The following is a 21,216-nucleotide window of genomic DNA, read 5'->3' as shown; positions in this document are numbered from 1 at the left end:
AGGGGGCCATGGGCCCACCATTCACTAAGGACTTTTGCCCCACCTCTAACGCCCCAACCAACTTTTTGTCCCCCCCAGTGGAGTAGATTGATGAGGTTTACCCCAATCTGGCCTGAGGAGAGCAGAAAGCCCTCTTTGTGCCACAGATTTATTGTTTCTTCTAAAATGGGTTGGAAGCCATCTTATCCTGGCATTGGGCTACTCTCCTCATCCCTAAAGCTGCAACAACCTTTCAGTCCCCTTGGGGGTTGTTTGGAGGATTTACCCCAGTCTGTCATCCCCTGTGGAGGAAGGAAGGGAAAGGTGGAGGACAGAAAGCCCACTGGATACTAGGGATAGATTTTCTTAAGAAATAATGGCATAGAAAAGAATGATGTGGCAGCCGGCCTGTCCTGGTGTCATCCCACACACTCACCCCTTAATCCCCAAAACTCTTTTAGGCCCCTGGGTCCCTGAGCATCTCTGTCCCCATAAAAATGAGAAATACATTTTGGAATCTTTTCGAGGTAGTTTTCTAGAGAAAGACTGCTTGGTGCCCAACGTTGAGGTATGCAGTTAAATGTCAGGATGAGAAAACCCTGTTTCCCATTCTGGTTCTCACTTTTTCTCTAATGGTGTGGTGGGTTTTCTGATTCCCCTTGGCATGGATAGCAGGTGGATGGTAAACACCCACAACTGCCCACCTAGAAGGGCAGAAAGCTCACTAGACAATCAGGAAAAAATTAGGAAAGGAAGGGGATGGATGCTGGACCATTTTGGAATCGGTCCCCAGCCTCAGCACCAGACAGTCAGACAGTGTTTCTGCCTCCAGAGTGGACAAACTGTGGGGGGGGGTGCCTTCTCTCTACCAGCCCATATGCCAAAACAACAGCCAAGGAAATACCTATTTACTTTCACTAACCAAGGAGAATGACTGCAGTATTCGGTCACTGGGCCTTCCAGCAATCATTGTATATTGGAAACATCAACATATGGGATAGAAAAGGGTATTTTTCCCTATTTATGCAACAGAAAACTTGGGCACTTCCAGCCATTGACCACATTCTTACCACGCTGTGTTTCCACACTTTGTCTGTTTGAAATGTTGTCTCTCATTTGTGGATAGACCTAACACAGTCATTGGAATGGACCAAAACTATAGCTAAGTGGCTAAATCATAGACATCATTTTGACCTAAAACAGTCCAATAGGTCCATCCACAAAAGTGAGGTATCTTTTTTTTTTATCCTGGGAGATCTCTACTTCCACCTCCTGGTTAACCTAGGCAACATTAGACTGAAATAACTAGTCATCAGTCCCACACACAAAGCAGGACATATCCTGGATTCCATCTTTACAGCCAGCGATAGGATCAAATTCTCCCACACGGCGGAGTTAACATGGACCGACCACCACATTGTACACTTCTACATAACAATCGCACCAGAACCTTCAACCTCACCCCCCTGCCGCCCTCTCTGCAGTTGGGGGAAAATCACCGAGACCAAAGGGCCACCACTCTTAACTCCAACAGAATCATCTCCTCCGGCAGCCTCAAGCAATATGTCCACAACTTCTCTGAAGGATCTCCAACTGCGCCAACGAGGTTGCCCCCACAATGATCACCAATACCAGAAGATCCAGATAGCCCACCAGCTGGTTCACACCGAACTCTGAAGAGAGAATGCAAATGACTAGAAAGACGATGGTGCACAAGCAAAAATCCAGCAGACCGCACCACCTTCAAAGCAGCCCTCAACAAATATCACCTCCTCAGAGTAGCAGAAAAGTACGCCCTTCTCAGCCACATCGAGAAGAATACCAGTCACTCCAATGAGCTCTTCAGAACTACTTCCACAACAAAATTACAGCCATCCACAACAACTTTGACCTGCAATACACCAACATCGACCACCTTCTGACCCCAACAGACACCACCCTCAGCCACTTCATCACCGTCTCAAAGCTGCTATTGACTGAGGAAACAGCAGCCTTCATGAGCACGACCCACTCCAGATCACCCAATGACCCATGCCCCATTACATCTTCAACCAAGGACAGAGGGAGATCAGAAGGGCCCTTACTCCCATTATCAATGCCCCCATCATGACTGCCACCATCCCCGATGCTTGGAAGCACACAGAGGTAAAACCACTCCCGAACTCAGAAACTACCGCACAATCTCACTGCTACCTTTTCCCACCAAAGTTCTGGAAAGAGCCATTAACAGACACCTCCCTGAACACCTGGAGGGACACAATCTATTGGACACCTCCCAAACCAGTTTTCGCACCAACCACAGCACCATGACCACCCTGATCACAGCAAGGGATGACATCAGAGCCCTCCTCAACCACAGAGAAAAAGTAGCCCTAATCCTCCTCAACTTCTCAGCGGCGTTTGACATTGTCTCCCATCACACCCTCATCACCAGCCTCCACCACATCAGATTTAGGAATAGTGTCCTCAAAAGGAGCCACGCCTTCCTCACAGGAAGCACCAAGCGACCCCACCTACTCTGTTGAACTCAAAGCCAAAGAACATCACCTGCGACATCCCCTAGGGGCCCTCACTCAGCCCCACCTTCTCCAAACCTACATGACACCACTGGCCGAGATTGTCTGCACTCATGGACTCAACATCATCTCATATGCCGATCACACACAAATCATCCTTTCTATCTCCGAGGACCACACCACCCCCAAAGCCAATTTCAGCAATGCCATGACCAACGGTGCCAAGTGGATGAGATCCAACTGCTTGAAACTGAACACGGACAAGACAGAAGTAATCATTTTTGGAAACAACATCCCCCCTGGGACGACACCTGGTGGCCCAGTGCCCTTGAGCAACCCCTACCTCGAAAAACCACACCCGCAACCTTGCATCATCATCAACAGCCAACTCACATTCAAGCAACTGATAAACACAGTTGCCTCTGCCTGCTTCCTCATCCCCTTCAACGCCAGAAGAATAGTAACCCAAGCCCTCATCACCAGCAGACTAGACTACGGAAATGCTCTCTGTACTGGAGTCACCACCCAACTCCTCAGCCGCCTTCAAGCTATACTGAACTCTGCACCAAGACTCATCCTATACGTCCCCAGTGGACCAGCAGCACCCTCACCTCCGAAACCTCCACTGGCTGCCTGTGCACGAGATGCAAGTTCAAAGTTCTGACCCTCGCGTACAAAGCCCTCCACAACATCAGAACCAGAACCAAACACATCAACCTCCGGCTCTCCTTCCACCAACCAACCAGAGAACTCCAGTCACCCTACCTTCCCTTGCCCTCGCACACCTCCCACATGTACGTCGAAGCCACTGCGGGCCCATTCCTTCTCCTACCTCGATGCCAAGGCTTGGAATGGCCTTCTCCTCCAGCTGCGAATGGCACATGCCCTGCTAGACTTCAGAAAAAAATCAAGACCTGGCTCTTCTCCAAGTGGCTGTCAGCACTCGGTGTCAGCCCTTAGCGCCTGGATACACCCCAGGGTGACAAGCTGTGCTTTACAAATACCAAATGATTGATTGATTATCAGGAGAAGTGTGAAAATGCTGAGGGGTAGGGATTTTTGTAGCTCTCCACAGATTCTGGAACTTGCCCTCACATAAATGATGTGAGGAAAATGCATGATTTTAGCCAATGTTTAAGGTTTGCAGGTCATTCTGGTTAGAAAACTTAGTGGGATCCAAAGATGCCATGACTCCTAAGCATCTACTTATCAGAAATGTCTCAGTTTAGTATTTTTGTTTTATAAACATTTTAATAGAGTTTATATAGTAACACCATCAAGCCCAACAGGTTGCAGTGGCAGTGTGCAAACCAAGCATTACACCAGTTTGAAGAAAAAAACATAAACATATGATCAAGCAGTGTTTTCGAGGATCAGGGCACTGCACTTAATAAGTAGATATTACCCTGTACACAGGGTTTCTTCTCCCCAGATCCCCATCCATTTCCCCCACACCTTATCATGTTTATTGGGACAGTCCCTTGCCTCATATCCAAGCTTTTCCTGCTGCCTGCACCAGTCAACTCCTTGTCGCCACTTCGCCACAGATGGAGCTGTCTCTGATTTCCAGTGCGCTGCGATGTCCCTCTTGGCCACTAGACAGGCTGTGCCGACAAAGGCCTGATCTGCTCTATTGGAACCTACTCCCTCAAGGACTCCCAAAAGGATTTGCACCGGGGCAATCTCCACCTCTGTCTGCAAGACCCTGGCTATTTCTGCTACTGTCGCCTGCCAATAGGACACAATGTGCGGGCAAGTCCACACCATATGAAAGAAGCCTGCGTCCGGGCCTGCGCATCGTGGACAGTCAGCCTGGGTTCGGAGTCCCATTCTATATAGTTTCATAGGGGTGAGATATGCTGTGTGTAGAAAATAAGTCTGTACTACTCGGAGATGGGAGGTCATGGCTAACGTCCTTGGAGCCATCAGGGTGTCTCTCCAGTCGTCGTCATCCATTGGGCCCGTCCATCACTCCCACCGCCCACGAAGATTGTCAAGAGTCTGTGTTGTGTTTGTAATCAGTGTACGATATATGCTTGACACTCCCCCTTTACCTAGGTGCCCCACCAGCATCTTGGCCTCAACGGGGCTGAATTCCGGGAGGACCGTCCCAGTCTGAACATGTACATGCAGTGCATGGCGGAGTTGCAGGTATTTGTGAAACTGAGAACGAGTAAGTGAGAACTGTTGTTGAAGCTCCTGAAAGGATCTCATGTGGGATCCCACCCAGACGTCACCAAGCAATGATATACCAATAAGGTCCCACTTATGAAACCCCTCAAGTGCCGAGAACACTTCATCTTTTAATGTGCCGAAAAACATCTTGAAAGTTCCATCATTCAGAAAAACACCAAACAGCCAACACGCGTTTCGTCATGGGAGGGAATACTCCCCGTGACTTTTTCAAGGCTCAATAAGGTAAGGTCCAAAACCAACCATATTACATAGTATATAACCAATTCATGAAAGCCGTTCCGCTAATGGCCATCTAAAAGTCACTGCTTGTGAAAATAAGAGGCATCATCGGGACCTGAAGTCAAATTCATAGTGACTATATACGAAACGGAGCTGGAGTTACCGGCTCCGAAGTTCAAGAACCAAATAATTTGGTTCTTGAACTTCGGAGCGGTAACTCCAGCTCCGTTTCGTATATAGTCAATATGAATCGTATATAGTCAATATGAATTTTACTTCAGGATGAATGATGGAATTTTCAAGATGTTTTTCGTCACATTAAAAGATGAAGTGTTCACGACATACGGATTCCACTGGATTTCTGTTTTTTTATATGTATTAAGTTGTACTTACAACCATTGACACATATAGGGCCTCATTACGACCCTGGCGGGCGGCGGAGGCCGCCCGCCTGGATGCCGCCCTCCATAATACCGCTCCGCGGTAAGAAGACCGCGGAGGGTATTATGAGTTTTTCCCTGGGCTGGCGGGCGGTCTCCAAAAGACCGATCGCCAGCCCAGGGAAAAACTCCCTTCCCACGAGGATGCCGGCTCGTAATCGAGCCGGCGGAGTGGGAAGGTGCGACGGGTGCTACTGCACCCGTTGCGTATTTCACTGTCTGCCAAGCAGACAGTGAAATACTTTTAGGGGCCCTCTTACGGGGGCCCCTGCAGTGCCCATGCCATTGGCATGGGCACTGCAGGGGCCCCCAGGGGCCCCACGACAATCCCTACCGCCATCCTGTTCCTGGCGGGCGAGCCGCCAGGAACAGGATGGCGGTAGGGATTGTCAGAATCCCCTCGGCAGCGCAGCGAGCTGCGCCGCCTTGGAGGATTCTAACGGGCAGTGGAAAACCGGCGGGAGACCGCCGGTTTTCCCTTTCTGACCGCGGCCAAAGCGCCGCGGTCAGAATGCCCCGCGGGGCACCGCCAGGCTGTCGGCGGTGCTCCCGCCTACAGCGGCCCTGGCGGTGTTACACCGCCAGGGTCGTAATGAGGGCCATAGTGTATACCTGAAATCTGTCGATTTACATCACTATTGAGTGCCTAGGTCTTTTTTTTAATGATTTGAATATCTGTGTTTTCACAGTGTTGGAGGGAGGGAAGATCCCTCCTGGACCGGGAGCACCAATCTTTACTTTATGAGGGGACTGCTGGGAGCGCTTTTTTCCCCTTAATGTTTCTTCCCAATTGTGATAACCCTCAAGTGCCGAGGCATCTTTTAGCCATGTTCCCTGCCACAGCGGGGGTTTGTTTCATGAGTCGACGCCACCACCCCGTTTCTCTCTGCGTTCTCTCCACCCCATCAGCACCACCCTCATCACTTCTGGAAGAGTACGCGGCAAGGGCTCGCCGTATAGCATCCCCATCAAACCGGGGAACCACAAGGTCGAGAGTTCTAGTTGGTAGGTGGGGTCTGACCAGCCCCCTCCCATCCAGTCATTGATTACCAGCAAGTGCATTGCTAGGTAGTAAAGGTGGAGGCTGGACATCCCCAGGCCACCTTCATAGACATCACCCTGGCAAACGCAAAACGGCAAACGGGGGCGGGCGTTGCACCACAGGAACTGCCGCGCGACGGTCTGCATGTCTCTGAACCATCTCCCAGGTATGTGGTAGGGGTAGTTTTGGAGCAAATAGAGGAATCAGGTGAGTATCATCATCTTGTAGAGCGCTATCCTGCCCAGGACATTGAGCGGTAGAGACCGCCATCTCTGGAGGTCTTCCCTGACTCTCCGGGTTAATGGTTCAATATTGAGGAACCATGGCAGGTCGGGCAACAACGCTATTTGCACGCCCAGGTACTGGAAGCTGTTGCGCCGGATGGGGATAGTGCTCTGCCAGTCGTAGCAGTCTCTGGCCGGGTAAAGTGGAATCAAAAGAGACTTACTGGCATTGACCTTCAAGCCAGAAGCCTCAGTGAACAGATCCAACAGTTGCATCACTCTAGCGCCACTACTAACTGGGTTGGCTAGGAGCAAGAGTACATCATCCGCGTATAATGCAATACGGTCTTCCTTGCCAGTAGGCCATGACCAGCCATCAACCAAGGAGTCTTCCCTCTCAGTTTGGTAATTTTTACCTGGATGGCAGCTCAGCCTAGGCTCAAATACCACAGCTACCCACATCACCCAGAATGAGTTAATTTTTAAGGTAAAATCTTGATGTCTCAACATTATGTTTTAGAGTCTTTCCTGTCATAGATGATGGGCCCAGCCAAACAAGTGGAGTACAGTTTATAGCGTGAGAAGTGTGGGCACACGGAAGAGGAGAACATTTATACTGTCATTTGAATCACTCTCCATTTTTGCCTTCCAAATGTAAACCTGTGTCCAAGAAAGAAAGCATTTTGCAAAATGTCCTGAGAATCACTTTTGGAGAATCCTTGAGTTTCCCCTGTTCACCTCACAGACTGGTATTTGCAGTCCACCACCTTTACTCCACTTTCCTTTTCTCTACCACCTTTTCTCCAAATCGAAACATCAACTTACCACTTTTTTTTTTTCAACTGTGCTGGATCCTGAATGCTGGGGAGAGGGTAATCTTATCACAGCACCTGTCAACACTAAAAGAGTTAGAAACAAACTCCAATTTGTGAAACTTGCAGCAGCGCATATAAAAGTTGGGCTCACAAAATTCAAAAATACTTCAACCTTCCTGTGCAACCTGTAGTATCTACCAATAAAGAAAATGGTCCATTTCAAGGCAATGCTAATTGGCTACAAATTTCGAATTGGTTCTGCCAGCAGATTGTTCAGAGTTACGTTTAACCATTTCACGCACAAGCAATCGATTACTCAGTTCCTCCCATCAACGACGAGTAATCATCCCACGTGCTATAAAGCATGGATCTTTACATGGATGCGGGTAAAGGTTTTTAAAGCCTTCGACTCTCTCCACAATTTGAAACAAGTTTCCAATAATTCTGAAAGAACTTGGAAATCAATAACTGGCCGATTTGGATACAGTTTGTGTTTTCATAAGATGTCCTCCAGTGGCAAAAAGCCTTGGCATAGGTGCACGGTAAAAAAACAGATTACATCCAACTGTTAGGTTACACTATGTTCTTCTAACCATCTTGACTGTCAAAAAGACTTACAAGGGCTCTACAACACCTGCTAACTCTTCTGTAAAGGAATATTAGCCACATTTGCCTATCTCTCCTCAAAAAAGAGTTTTGATGTAAGAATCAAGTAAGTAATCAGTGTTGTCCTGGCAGATTTAGAGTGCCTGTGAGCACCGCTCTCAGAAATACTATTAATGAACTATAACAAACTCAGCCCACAGTGACTGTTATGATTTCCCTCATGTTGGTGAAGAAGTCTGATAAACAAATTAGTGGGTCACGTGACTAAAAGAGTCCTGTAAGAGCATCGAACTTGCACATTGTATTGCCTCATTGTCTTGCATTAACATGAGGATTTTTCTGGCTTGTGCACAAATAAAATCTCAGATTTTGGTATAGATAATGAGGCAATCGTGACAATAAGTTGTTCTTGTCATGCAACAATGTCTTGATGCTTGATTGATGTCTGTGTGGCATTCTATTTAGGGCTGTACCTCTCAGAATGATATGATACAGTGGGGTGTGGGAGATGAGCAGATAGGGGTAGAATAAGTAGCTTTGTTTCCTTGATGACTTAGGTTTCTGTTTTTGTTACTTGGCACACATTGGCTTCCATTGAGGACCCCAGATCTGTCTTTTTCAGTCTGCTTTGGTAGCTGATCCTCGTTGTGTGGTTGTCAACCTTAGCATGCCTGTTTCTTTTTTTCTGTTTTTCAGATTCCTCCTGGTTGCTGGCTGCTCTTTCAGTCCTGGTTCTTCCTGCCTTTTCCTTCCCCCTTTCAACAGGCACGTTTTGTTTAGCTGTGTTTGCTGGGTGTTCGTTTCCTGCTGATGTTGCATAGCAATAAAGAGGCAGGCACTGAAGACCAGGTGTTTTTTATAGATGTGGTCCAGTGACATTGGAATGTTTTTGATTTCTTTCTTTATTGCTTCTTGGTGAGGTTAACAAAGGATATTCGAATATTACTGTGCCTTCTTGTATTTAGTAGAATCTTAAATTTCACTTTGCACTGCAGCTAGGAATTTCTAAATTATCAATCTAATCAGTCTAATTATCAATCTATCTGATAGAATACGTCCTTATATAGAAATTGTGTACTGTCATGACGTCGCTTTCCAGTACAAGTAGAAACATTGAATTCGTTCTCAGAATTGATTTTGTAAAATGTATTGTTAAATTATAATTTAACAAGTTCTTGTCAGTAAAATTCTGTAATGTAGGTAGTACAATCCTTGCCATAAAAGCGTCTGACACTGTTTGACTATTAATGATCATGAAATACTAATGTTTCTGTTTAATTTGGACCATGGGGTTCATATCAGTGACGCCCCTTTTGATTCAGAGATACATCTGGAGGGTTTGGGTTTTGCCAGAGAGCAGCCATTTTGACAATTTACTTTGGGATGAATATATTTCCATATTTACCCATCATCACTCAAAAAAGAAGACATGTCCAATTTAAATAAAACATGTAGCCATAACACAACTACATAATGATGACAGTGTTGTCAGAGTCTGTCATTGAGGGTGCATCTCCTGGAGCATCGCGGGTAGGCATTAAGAGTGATTCCTGAATTTCAAGTTTCTAATGTCTACTTATTTTCTTCGACAATTCCACAAATTGCAAACAGTATGAAATAGCAAAACGCAGTATAGGGACCCTCACGGAAATTATATATCTTGATATGTTTCTTTTGCCTTACGTGGAGCGTGTTTTTCTTCCTATTGTGAAGTATACAGAAGAGATCATTAAAAGAGTAGACGGTATACTAATTGAAATTAATGGGCTAATGGTTATCTTTGATTCAAACTTTTTGTATACCTCTATTAAGCAGAAAGACAATCTATTGGTACCTTTTGTTTTTAAATCTCTTTAGTAGTTTTTCATATGCAACACTTAAAAGCGGCATCTGGTATGAGCCACTACATGCACATCATCTTACATATACCATGTGGTAGAAAGAGACATCAAGTTCCCATTATTACATGATTGACATAATTAATGTGAGGGAACATGCGATGAAGGCGGTGAGGGGAAAGGTAGGTTTGGTGCAAATAATTAAATTGAGTGAAGTGAAATCTGGAGTTTCGCGACACCTCCCTTGTCATTTGAATCTCTTTGGACCATACAGATTGTGTTAGTGGCTAATGGAGGGCCCCATCGCACCTGAGTCCCCGCCTGCTCTGAGTCGAGGCTCCCCAGGAGAGAGCAATATAATTGGGATATAATGTGGTTAGGACCTATGTCGGACAATATGTTATGTTGTGTAGGCGAGGACAGGAGTTCCGCATCTCTGCTTCGCCAGATGTTATGTGTTAGTTGTTTCAGCGTGCAGTAAGTTAGAAGTCACCCTGGACCTATACTGTAAATTTAATCTAACTCTCTGTACAGCATAATTAAACCCTCCTTAAAAATATCACCTTTGGTGTAGATTCCCAGCTCTAACCATGGTTCTAAAGTGTGTTGTGTTTGAAGTTTCCTTGCGCCTGGGATATATGGCAGCAGAATCTTAGATAAGTAAGGTGGAATTAAGTCTTTTAATGAAAATGAATTGAAGATGATTGATTCTGACTAAATATTCTAAGCATATAGCAAGGCAAGATGTTACTCAAAAGCACTGACATATGTTGCTTTGTGACCCTATTCGGCTGCAAATTTTTCGGAACTGACCAAAATATTTTGAGGACTGATAAGCACAAAGATAGAGGGCCTGATTTAGATATTGGCGGATGCAATACACGAACGTGACTGATATCCCGTATGCTGTATTATGATTTTCATAGTGTATAATGGGATATTATACCGTGAACGGATATCTGTCACGTTTGTGACAGAGTATTCCCCTCTGCCAAGATCTTAATCAGAAATGTATTTGAACAATCTATGTGGGATCACGCTTCAATAATACATTTTTATGCCTTGTAGCAGCTGTCAAAATTGTCATCTGTCCAGTAGCGGGCGGTGACCCTTAAAAGTGGAGGGTTATCGAGCCGCAGTCCAGTGGCAGGCATGGTAATAAAAGACACAATGCCTTTAGGCTCAAATTCCAAAGCTCTTAATCATGACTCATTATTATAACGAGCCCTGACTGAGGGCTGTGGAATTCAATCTGAAGGCAATATGAGTTTCTCACAGTGCCTGTCAGTGGCCAAAAAGAAAAGAAAAATGTACTCCTGCTCCTCGTCCTCTTCCAGTCAGTGCGACTGCACTTCCTGGAGCCGCAGGCAGTTCCCCTCTCCAAATCCTGACGCTGCTTTCATGCTGCAGATGAGTAGCATGAGAGCAGTACCAGGATTGGCTGGAGTGGGCTGCCTTGACGCCCTGGCAGGCACAGGGGGCCTATGCCTGCTCTCCACCCAGCTGTCTGAGACAGCTGAGTGGAGAGATTTACACTGCACATGTGAAGCTGGCCGGCTCAAGACAGCCAGCCAAACTGCCATACTGAGGGAGAGAGCGGCACTCCCATACTGCCAGTCAGCCGCAATGTCCAGTCCCCAAACACTGCTGGGGCTGGGAGCAGTGAAAAATAAAATGGTGATTCATTTTATTACCATATTAGTTTTCACGTTTGCTGCACTGACAGCAGGGGGGCGACATCACCTGCCCTAATTGGGAGCCGCCTCTGCATCTGTCCCTGAATGAATGTAAGGAAACTATCAGACTAGCTGATCATATGATATTAGATTTCTTCTTGAATGCAGACGCTTGTACATAATATATATTTTACACTTCCCAGAGTAGCAATGTTATCAGTTGAGAAGTAGGATTGCAGAGCAAGTGGGGTCAATGGGACAACAGGACGAGTGATATCCCAAACCGGCATACTATACTGTTCTTCTATTGGAGTGATTTTCAAAGAAATGTTTCTGCTGAATTTTGTAAGATACCTCTACATATGTTTTATAAATGTTCTGCCTTTAGATTGAAACAAAACCTGGATAATCTGTCCTTTATTTTCGTATAAAGAAGAAGTTTATTTTTGTTTTATCTCACCATTTCTCTATTTTAGTTGTATGAATTGTACTTTCAGTAACATTTGTGTTTATGTTTAAGGGGTTGTTTGGCTTGGCACCTCCCCCGAAGGCACTGGAGCTTTGCTGAGCGGCCTACTAGATTTCATGCACTGGCTGGGCAGGGTTTTTGTATTCCAGAAACAAACTCCCAAAAGGCGTGTTTGTTTATGCAAAAAAACAAACCTAACGACCAGTGACACCCTTGGAGTTTTAGCTGCATAAAATGAAAGTGTGCATTTTGGACTTCAGGAGTGTACTGGCTATATAAGCACTTTGAAGTAGGTTATTGATGGTAACATTTTACAGATTCTGGTATGTTTCCTTAAACCAATTGATGCACCTATTTATAAAGAAATAAAGAAAGTATTTATTAGTGTCATGTGAAGTATATATATATATATATATCTTCGACAAGGCCCATGGATGCTCAGTGGCATAAGGAAACTTGAAGGGGCCCCCGTGAAACAGTACATGGAGGGGCCCCTCTCCGGACTCATTCAGGAGGTCTCAGACCAGTGTATTGTGCTGAGGGGGCCCCATGGAGCCGCCCCCCACCACCACCCCACATCACGGGGCTGCGGGCTTTTTGTTACACCACTGATGCAAGTGAAACTTTGGGCCTAATTTAAGAAAGGTGGCGCTGCATCCAATGCAGCGCCACTATTATTGTGCCCATCTAAAGTCACCATGTGTGCGCCGTATTTAGGGCATGGTGTACCATGTCGGTAGTTAGAACAATAGCTCCAAAATGTTTGATGCTATTGTAGCGCTTTGCTACACTAGCGTCAAAAATGTTAACGCTAGTGTAGCAAAGTGCAAGGGTCCCACTGATTTAAATGGGTGCATCATTTTAATGCCAGCTCTGAGCAGGCTTTGAAAATGACAGAAAAAATGGCGCAGTGACATCTTTCCAATTTGACTTCTCCATTTGTTCAGGCCTCCTAATGTAGGGAACATCCCAATTGCATACATTATGCCTGGCACAGGCATAATGTGATGCAGGGGTTACAAAGTGGCGCAATACATGCATTGCACCAAATGGTAAAATGGTGCAGGGAAAAGGCACTGTTAGCGCTGCCTTAGCATCAAAAAAATGAAGTAAAGACGGCATTAAAGTGCCACAAGGCTCTTTTAAATCTGCCCTTTAGTGTGTGGTCCGAGCCGTAGCTGCTTTTATGGATTTTGAATAGATTTTGGCGAATACAGTGTTGTACCTGCTGGTTTCCGTAGGATGTATGTGGGTGCTGGGATTGCTCGCCAGCCATTAAAGCAGAAAACGGCAAGATAAAATGCTCACATTTACTACTACCAAGGTCTGTTTTATTCTTACCTTAATATGTTCCTCTGGAATATATGCAGGATTTACTTTTGGAAGTGAGATTTCATTCCCAGCCATTTGCCTGGAGCTGAAAACAAGATATTGTTTTGATAAATCGTGTGCTTCATGTATTCCTTGAATCATGTCTCGAGTGTGAGTTCTCGAACCATTCTCAGAACATTAACTAAACCTTCGTCGAAAGTTGTTGGTATGCGCTACTTTGAAAATCCAGCCATGGACCTAATATTGTGTAGCAAGAGGGTAATGCGCACATAGGTCCATTTAAAACTCAGCGCTGGCATTATGTGCCATGCTGGGGTTATATTCCATGTTAGGATGCCACATTAAACTGGAAAATCTTTTCAATGGTTAAGTTAGACTTCCACCGTAGGTACAGCTGTTGAATGATAATGCTTATGAACAAGAGATAGCAAAGCAGTATAGAAATGCTAAAATACAATACACCATAAGCTGTAGCATAAGGGTCCCAAGGCCACACTCATTTAGCGGAAGCCTAGTCTAAGACTGAATACCACTTCTTAAGAACTGAAAGTTAATTTCACACTTTAGTAACATCAAACAACATTCTTCTCATTCCACCTTCCGTGGTAATCCAGATTTGGACATGAAAATGAACTCGTGCCCAAATATGGATACTGAGATTTATGGTAATTCTGTACCATGGCGGTTTTCCTGGCACACAATTCACCAGGCAAAACTTGGCTGATGTGGGAAAAATATCATATTCTGAGTTTTGGAACCTCAGTACGAGAAAGCATAGTATTACCACGTTATCTTCCATTCTGAGGTATGAAGCTCGAAATGATGCAGTAGTGTAGAACTGGTAAGTACTACACCCTGAACTACTGGTATTTAGTGAGTGCGGTACAACCACCCGGATTACCACAATCAATCAATCAGGAATTTGTAAAGCGCACTACTCACCCGTGAGGGTCTCAAGGCGCCACAAGACTTGTAATGCACATCTTTGAATGATATGAAACTAAATTAACACATTTATGTGTTTATAAAACAGCCCCATACAGTCATCCCCCTACCTATGCCTTTTGTTTTGCAAAATTATAGTCCATTCCGCATGAACCAGTATCTATGAATCGCTCACCTTGCATGCTTTCTGTAGTTTTTAGGCCTATTTTTGCAGTAGTAAATCCACTGCACTGTCACACTTGCCACAGAAGCAAGAGCAACCGCAGGAAAGACAATCACCAATATGAGATCTAAGGTATTCCAAAGATGTTCACATTTTGGGCCCATGTACCAATAATCAGTCAATGATTCCCTGTAATTTGGACATCTGCAGAGAAAAGAAATAAATGAGCATTACAAACATTGTTTAAATACTGATTTTGCAGTAAAACACACCGGTTCACCTGCCAGAGACACCAGAAAATTGTACATTGACCCAGTGTTTCATTTTTGACTGTGCCCTGATTGACTTGGAAGAACTGCATTTTCTAGTTATAAAATTACATGTAATGAATGTGTTGGTAATTGTGAAGGATGAACCTTGATAGTAAGAAAGAGAAGGTTGTACAAAAGATTAGGGAAGTATTTTGCATTGTAGATATTCTTGAAATACAATACTGATGTATGAGAGTCTTTTGAGGTTTGCCTCCCGGTTGATTCCTTACCGCCAGAGGAGCCCTTCAGTGGCAGTCAATGGGGGATCATTGAAGAGGTGAGTTTATAGTTTTCCTAAATCCTGATTCACAAAATTAGGATTTGAAGGGATTTTCAATTTTAAAGCCTATTTGTAATTAGCGCAGATTTTCTACAGCAAATAAGTGGGCAATATAGAGATTCAGCTAGCAAGGGATGAGGTGTTACTAGGTGAGGAAAAAGAGGTGGTGACCGTTAAGAAGTAATACAATGAATATCGACAAAGTTGTAACATTTGGGTAATTATAAATATTGCCTATGAGATTTTACGCTTATTATGCACATGTAAATCTAGAAGTAAAAAATGCTAGCAGGCGTGTGAAATACAGTATATGACTGTGCCTGAAATGTGTCCATTGTTAGTGGGTTTAAATGGAATGGGTTTCTCCTTATGAAAAATATTTTCGAGGGAGAGAAAAACAGAGAGATATAGTAAAGATGCATTTGCATGTAAATGTTACTTTCTGAACCCTCTGGCTTCAAGGAACAGCTAAGGCTGGAGTGACCTCCAGGGTACCAGTCACTAGATGCAACACTTTAGGTCATGTTGCTCTTAAGAGCAACACTCATTATGTTGACAGTTCACTGTGTCCTCTAGCTCCATGATATGTCATGCTGCACCTCAAACATCTCACTTGTCCCTGCTCACACCTCTCATCTGTAGCTTGTTTGTTGTTCTTGCCCTGAACTGTGCCCCAGGGCAGCATTCGATGTGGAGAGCACTGTGAGATCAAATTTACTATTCTAACTCCAGTCCTAGAGCATTTGGAAAAAGACCACCTTCACCCCAACTATTCCTGGAAGCTTATTTACTATTCCAACTCCAGTCCTAGAATATTTGTGAAATGTTATAAATTCCCCAGCTATTTTTAGGGAGGGTTGAAAAGTAGTAATTTTCAGTGGGAGAAAGTGCTGCCCTGAGTGTGCAGCTCATGGCAAACAAACTATGAATACCACTGTTCTCATCATAGCTGATGCCTCTTACTTTCATGAGTCCTATTGACTTTTGGCAGCCATATTTCTTTGAAAACTAGAAGAAGGCGAAAAGAGTGAGAACAACTAATGATGGCTGTGAGTCCTTTAGTGGCCATAATATGAGTTACACCAAAAAGTGTAACAGCAAGTATCACTCTATGTCTTGTGTCTCCAACCTTTGCTGTAATAAGAGCTACTTATGTTTAAGGAGAATACCCTTTAGCCACTTATACTATTACAGATGTAATAGCAACCATATAAGGCATTTTTACAGTTGTTTCCTTCTTTTGCAAGATTACCAACAGTGATCATCTCATTGCATCAGTCATGGTTGCAAGCGGTAATGTAAAAAATGCTTTGTCAATGTGAAATGCCTCTACATGAGTAATACATAACCGCTGTATCTGCAATGCCACTCGCACCAACTTAATAATATTCGTAATAAGTCTCTCCAAAACTGTTTGATTTTTAGCACTCAAATATCAGATTTAAATATACTTTGGAACTTCAACCATTTTTGTCACACACATCACCATATGAGTTCTTAAAATATAAACATTTTCCTCTTAAATGCACCCTTTGCAATTTTGGTATACACATATTAATTCAACCAAGCAAAAGCTTCTAATTTAGTTGATTATGCTGTACACAGGAGAGCTACTTACAGATAGTTGGAGAGCTACCAGTAACTCACAAGCTACTCATTAGAAAAGCCTGTTCTATATGTATGGCGTTAGTCAGTCATACAAATACGAAATTAAGGGAAACCACTTCCGGGGAATGTGGGCATTAGTCAGTACTGTCACACTATTTAAGGGGCATGTTTTAGATCCTCCCTGCTTATCAATATTCAAGGATCTGTCTTTGTTGCTTTCTTCACTCTGGAATAATTTTCCTGGTTTCTACTTTCTCTTGAGACTTGCTATTGTGTTTCCTGTTGTTTGTAAAATTTATTTTCTTGTTGCAGTTCAGCTTTCTTGTGCTATTGTTTGGGAGATGTTTTTAATTCTAAATTAATTTTTCTTTTTCCTTTGTTGAGATACCGTAATCTTTGGCTAGTATTTTTGCTCACCATGCAAAGGCTAGTTTTGGTACCTTGCCTGGCGTCCCCTTCATTGTCCTTTAAGTTAATAGGATCGTGGTGGTGTGGCACAGGGGGTCGGGGAAGCCCCATATATAATCCCTCTTCAAGAAAGAAAGATAAGTTAAGTAAAGTGAGACCTGCCATTAACACTAAACCTCAACCCAAAATTGGCGTATTTTACGCCAGAGGGAAATCCACTGTGCTGGGATAGGTATTCACACGGAAACATGTGATTTCCAAAGATTAAAAAGCACAATGAAAGAAACTTTTGTGAAGTCCTAAAAATTAGCAACTTTACACAAGTCACAGAAGCCTACATCTTGTAAAGTTACTCATTATTTTGTTAAACAGTCAATGAATGTCTTTATTGCATGAAGAACATACATCTAAACAGTAGAATATTTTTCATTTCTGTATTCACTTATATACAAACCTAGGACAACAATGTGCTCAGGGGCGTAGCTAGGCCAGTAAGATTTGGAGGGAAGAGGAGACGGGGTGTGACTTCACATTTCCCATCAAATCAAGCTGGTATATCTTCAGAAAATATATCACATGATAAACAGGGCATGGGGGGGGGGCTTACGGGGCAATGTGTATTGTAAGGAGTACTTAAAACACAATGGAGCATATTTATGAGAAAGTGGGACATTGGTCCTGATGCGCCATTTCTTTTGCATAACCCTTGCCCCACCTAACAACACCATGGTTGTGCTGTATTTACAATATGGTGCACCATGGCGGTAGTTACCACAACAGTGTCAGAATGTTTGACGTTGCTGTGGCGCTTTGCTGAACAAGCATCAAAAATGTTAATGCTACTGCAGCAAAGTACAGGGAGGCCCATTAATTTTAATGGGTCCGCCATTTTAACGCCTGCCTTGAGCAGGCGTTAAAAATTACAGAAAAAATGGAGCAGTGAAATCTAGTAAATTTCACTGCGCCTTTTTTTCAGGCCTCCCTGCCCCCCTTCCATACATTATACCTGACATAGACATAATGTGGTGCAAGGGGTTGCAAAGTGGCTGGGGCAGGGGAAAGGCCAACTTAGCGTCAAAAAAATGAAGCTATGGCGGTGCAAAGGTGGCACAAGGGGCATGTAAATATGCCCCAATATTTTTCAAACTAACCAACTTTTTTTATGTGTGTATGTAAAACTCCCAGGTGAAATCTAACAGACAACTTACCATACCCCGGTCAAAGCTCTTGTACCCAACTACTTACTACAGAATACAATTTTGGGGGGATGTAACACCCCAACATCACCCCCCACCAAAGCTACACCCCTGTTTGTGCTATGTAATACCAGGGATTCGGAGGCCAACCTAAAAAGTTTGCATAACATGGCCTTCAGTAGACTAACTTCATGTTTACATGACCAGTAAGTTTACGCAAGATGCTACACTTTACAGCAATCACTACACAAACAGAGTGGCTTAACACTTCAAGTGTGGTGTTGCCTTCTTACAGTAGTCAACATTTATTAGAAAAACAATTGCTTGGTTTTCATCTCTGTGGTTTTGATTAGACCACACCTCTTCTTAGCTACCTGAACACTGTGTCAAATAAAAGATACTTTAATATGGATAAAAGTCGTGCATACTACAAGGTTACAGATAGGAGTGTAGCCACTGTGTCATGGGCCCTAGGGCAATGAAGGAAACTGCCACCCTAGCTACTGTTTGAACTGTCAAGTAGAGCAATAATCGGGGTTCAGTGGGACCTTCAGGCCTCTGGCCCCCAGTGTCACTGCACCTAACGCATCAATGAAAGCTAATACACTGGTAACATATTGCATAAACAAGACTTTCGCATTCAAATCATTTCGAAGGGACATTCATCAATGGCTTGCATTATGAGCTAGGTCAACCAGAGAGTGGCACGATGAAAAAATGGGGCCACCACTTTCTTTGTTGACGGATTCATTATGAAAAAAAAGTTTCTAATCCTTTTTGCTTTGTTTGTGAAAAACATTTGGAGCACAAGGCTTCACAATACGTTTTAAGGGGTGTGGACAGCATGACTGCACCACATAATATTGTCCACCCGCTACGGAAGGGCTCCTTGATAGATACATGTGTAGACTATGCATTGGTGTTTGCAATGAAAAGTGGTGTCTGAAGGGTCAGTTGTAGGCTTCATAGGACGGAAGTGATCTGGCTATATATTTTTACACCTGTCACTAGCGAAATGCTAAATATTATGCATAACAACATACTTGCAAAATGGCTTCTGATCCTTACAGGCACATTCTATGCTAGCTGGGCAAAAGTTTGTTGTCGTGCCCAAACATTTTCCAAAGTCACGAACGTTTGAACAGTTGGCTGGAAAACAAAATAAATAACCGTGTGAGAAGTTTAAAGGTCTGTAGTATATTTGCACTCTTAATTAAATTTTCTTTAGTAACAACTTGATTAGAATATAATTGTCATATCTGACAGTCATCATATCTGACGGGTATTAAATACAAACTCTCACCTGCGTTGAAATGAGAAGGAAAGCTGAAAACTTTATTCAGAAGGCAGACACGTAGTGTCATATTTTTCAATTGAAATGCATGTCAGAGTGCATTTCAGAAAATGCCGCTGCAAAATTGTTTTTGTGGAGGAAGATGCCCCTTTCGGCACAAAAGCAATTCTGCCTACAACACAGACACTCTTGTGCCATGGTACAAGGGTGCCTACAATAGCAATAGGCAGCACATTCAGTGTCACTGCAAGGAGAGGGCAGGAATGTGCCATATATTGTTAAATATTGCTAATTTCTGCCTTTTCCCTTTCCAAGGTGTCTTGCTGTGTTGCTTTCCATGAAAGTATGATAAATCCAGCCCCTAGTGTTGTTGATTCAATAAAAAAATAGCTTAAACTCAAAAATTTAGGTCTCTTCAACCTTGATGATAATGTGACTCTTCCTCCAAATGAAGCGTACTTCGGCTGCGGAAAGGCAAAGAGCTTTCTTTCACCACAGAAATGTGCGGGAAAAATGGATGAAAACAGGAATGCATAGGCACTGCATTTCAATTACAAAACAAACAAAAAATTGCAGGAATGGGGAAAGGAAATGCAAGTCTAACAAGCATTTGCAATGCAACAGGTCTCGCATTTCTCCGAGTTAGAGCTATTAGCAGTTGTAAACTCGCAACCGGACTTTTCTTGCCTCATTAAATGGAAAAAAAGAACACGATCACGCTGCTACAGTTCACTCGTAGAGAAATCTATCAGCAAAAGTGCAATTATCTACGTAACGGGCAAAAGTGCAATTAACTATGTAACAGAGTCGATATCATGAAAAGCGCTCGACTTCTGCCAAGCATGCGCCACAGTCAACATTTTACTTAACCACAAACTGCTCACAGACCAGTGCTTAATTTGTAAATAAAAGTGTGCCAGTGCTCAAAGCCCTCCTCTGAAACACGCGGCTGCTGCAATTAAATGTGGGGACATGGTCTACTGAGGAAGCGTAATCCTGAAGCCACCTCAGGCCTCTTCAACCGATTTAAATCTACTCCCTGCCCCTTCAGCTCACTTTTGCAGCTTTCTGCTTTCTCCCATTGGGACGCTTTTTCGTTTTTCTCTTCCTCCGTCTTTCCCACGTGTGCCTTTTTCTCGCAGCAAATGCTTGGGGCAGAAGAATAAGCGCCGGCCCTCAAAAATAAGTGTTGGTGCTCAGCACCGGAAATAACAAGCACAAATTAAGCACTGTCACAGACAGGTTGACAATTATACATGTAGAACAAATCAGGCAATGAAATATTTATTTTAAAAATGTGTGTTTGGTTTTGGCGTTTCATATCTAGTTAGTTTCATACATCTCAAAGCCTTTCTTTATTTTCAGGAATTATCAGGAGACAAAACATCCATGACAATATCAGTATTGCCACAACACACATTGAAATTATAGCAGGAGGTGTCTGCTGAATGTAATCTATCACTCTATCCGTGCTTGGGCAAAGTAGCATTAAAGTATAACGCTATTGGGTAAAATATAATTGGACTTTTCCCCTCCGTTTCTATTTCCGGGCTCTGTTTTGCACGCAACACCGTTTGCTATGCTGATGGTTTTGCAAAGAAAAAAAATCACGGAATCATGCTGAACTGTAACCTGCAATACTAGTTTGTGTTCCAAGAT

The 21,216-nt window shown here is 43.6% G+C and overlaps 1 protein-coding gene across 2 annotated transcripts in view; it reads right to left on the bottom strand.

The window, feature by feature from the left end:
* LOC138258864 (uncharacterized) overlaps window positions 1-21,216 on the bottom strand; it is an 87,191-nt gene that overhangs the window by 53,267 nt on the left and 12,708 nt on the right. For both annotated transcript variants that reach the window (XM_069206164.1, XM_069206173.1), the window contains exons 2-4: window positions 19,307-19,412; window positions 14,473-14,664; window positions 13,362-13,437 (exon numbers count right to left, since the gene is read on the bottom strand). In XM_069206164.1, the coding sequence (XP_069062265.1) occupies window positions 13,362-13,437; window positions 14,473-14,664; window positions 19,307-19,412 (374 nt within the window). The remainder of the gene's footprint in view (window positions 1-13,361; window positions 13,438-14,472; window positions 14,665-19,306; window positions 19,413-21,216) is intronic.

This window comes from Pleurodeles waltl, chromosome 2_1, assembly GCF_031143425.1.
Source record: "Pleurodeles waltl isolate 20211129_DDA chromosome 2_1, aPleWal1.hap1.20221129, whole genome shotgun sequence".
In the NCBI taxonomy this organism is placed as follows: Eukaryota; Metazoa; Chordata; class Amphibia; order Caudata; family Salamandridae; genus Pleurodeles; species Pleurodeles waltl.
The sequence above is the reverse complement of the archived record's forward strand: the minus strand, read 5'-3'. Positions and strand labels throughout refer to the sequence as shown.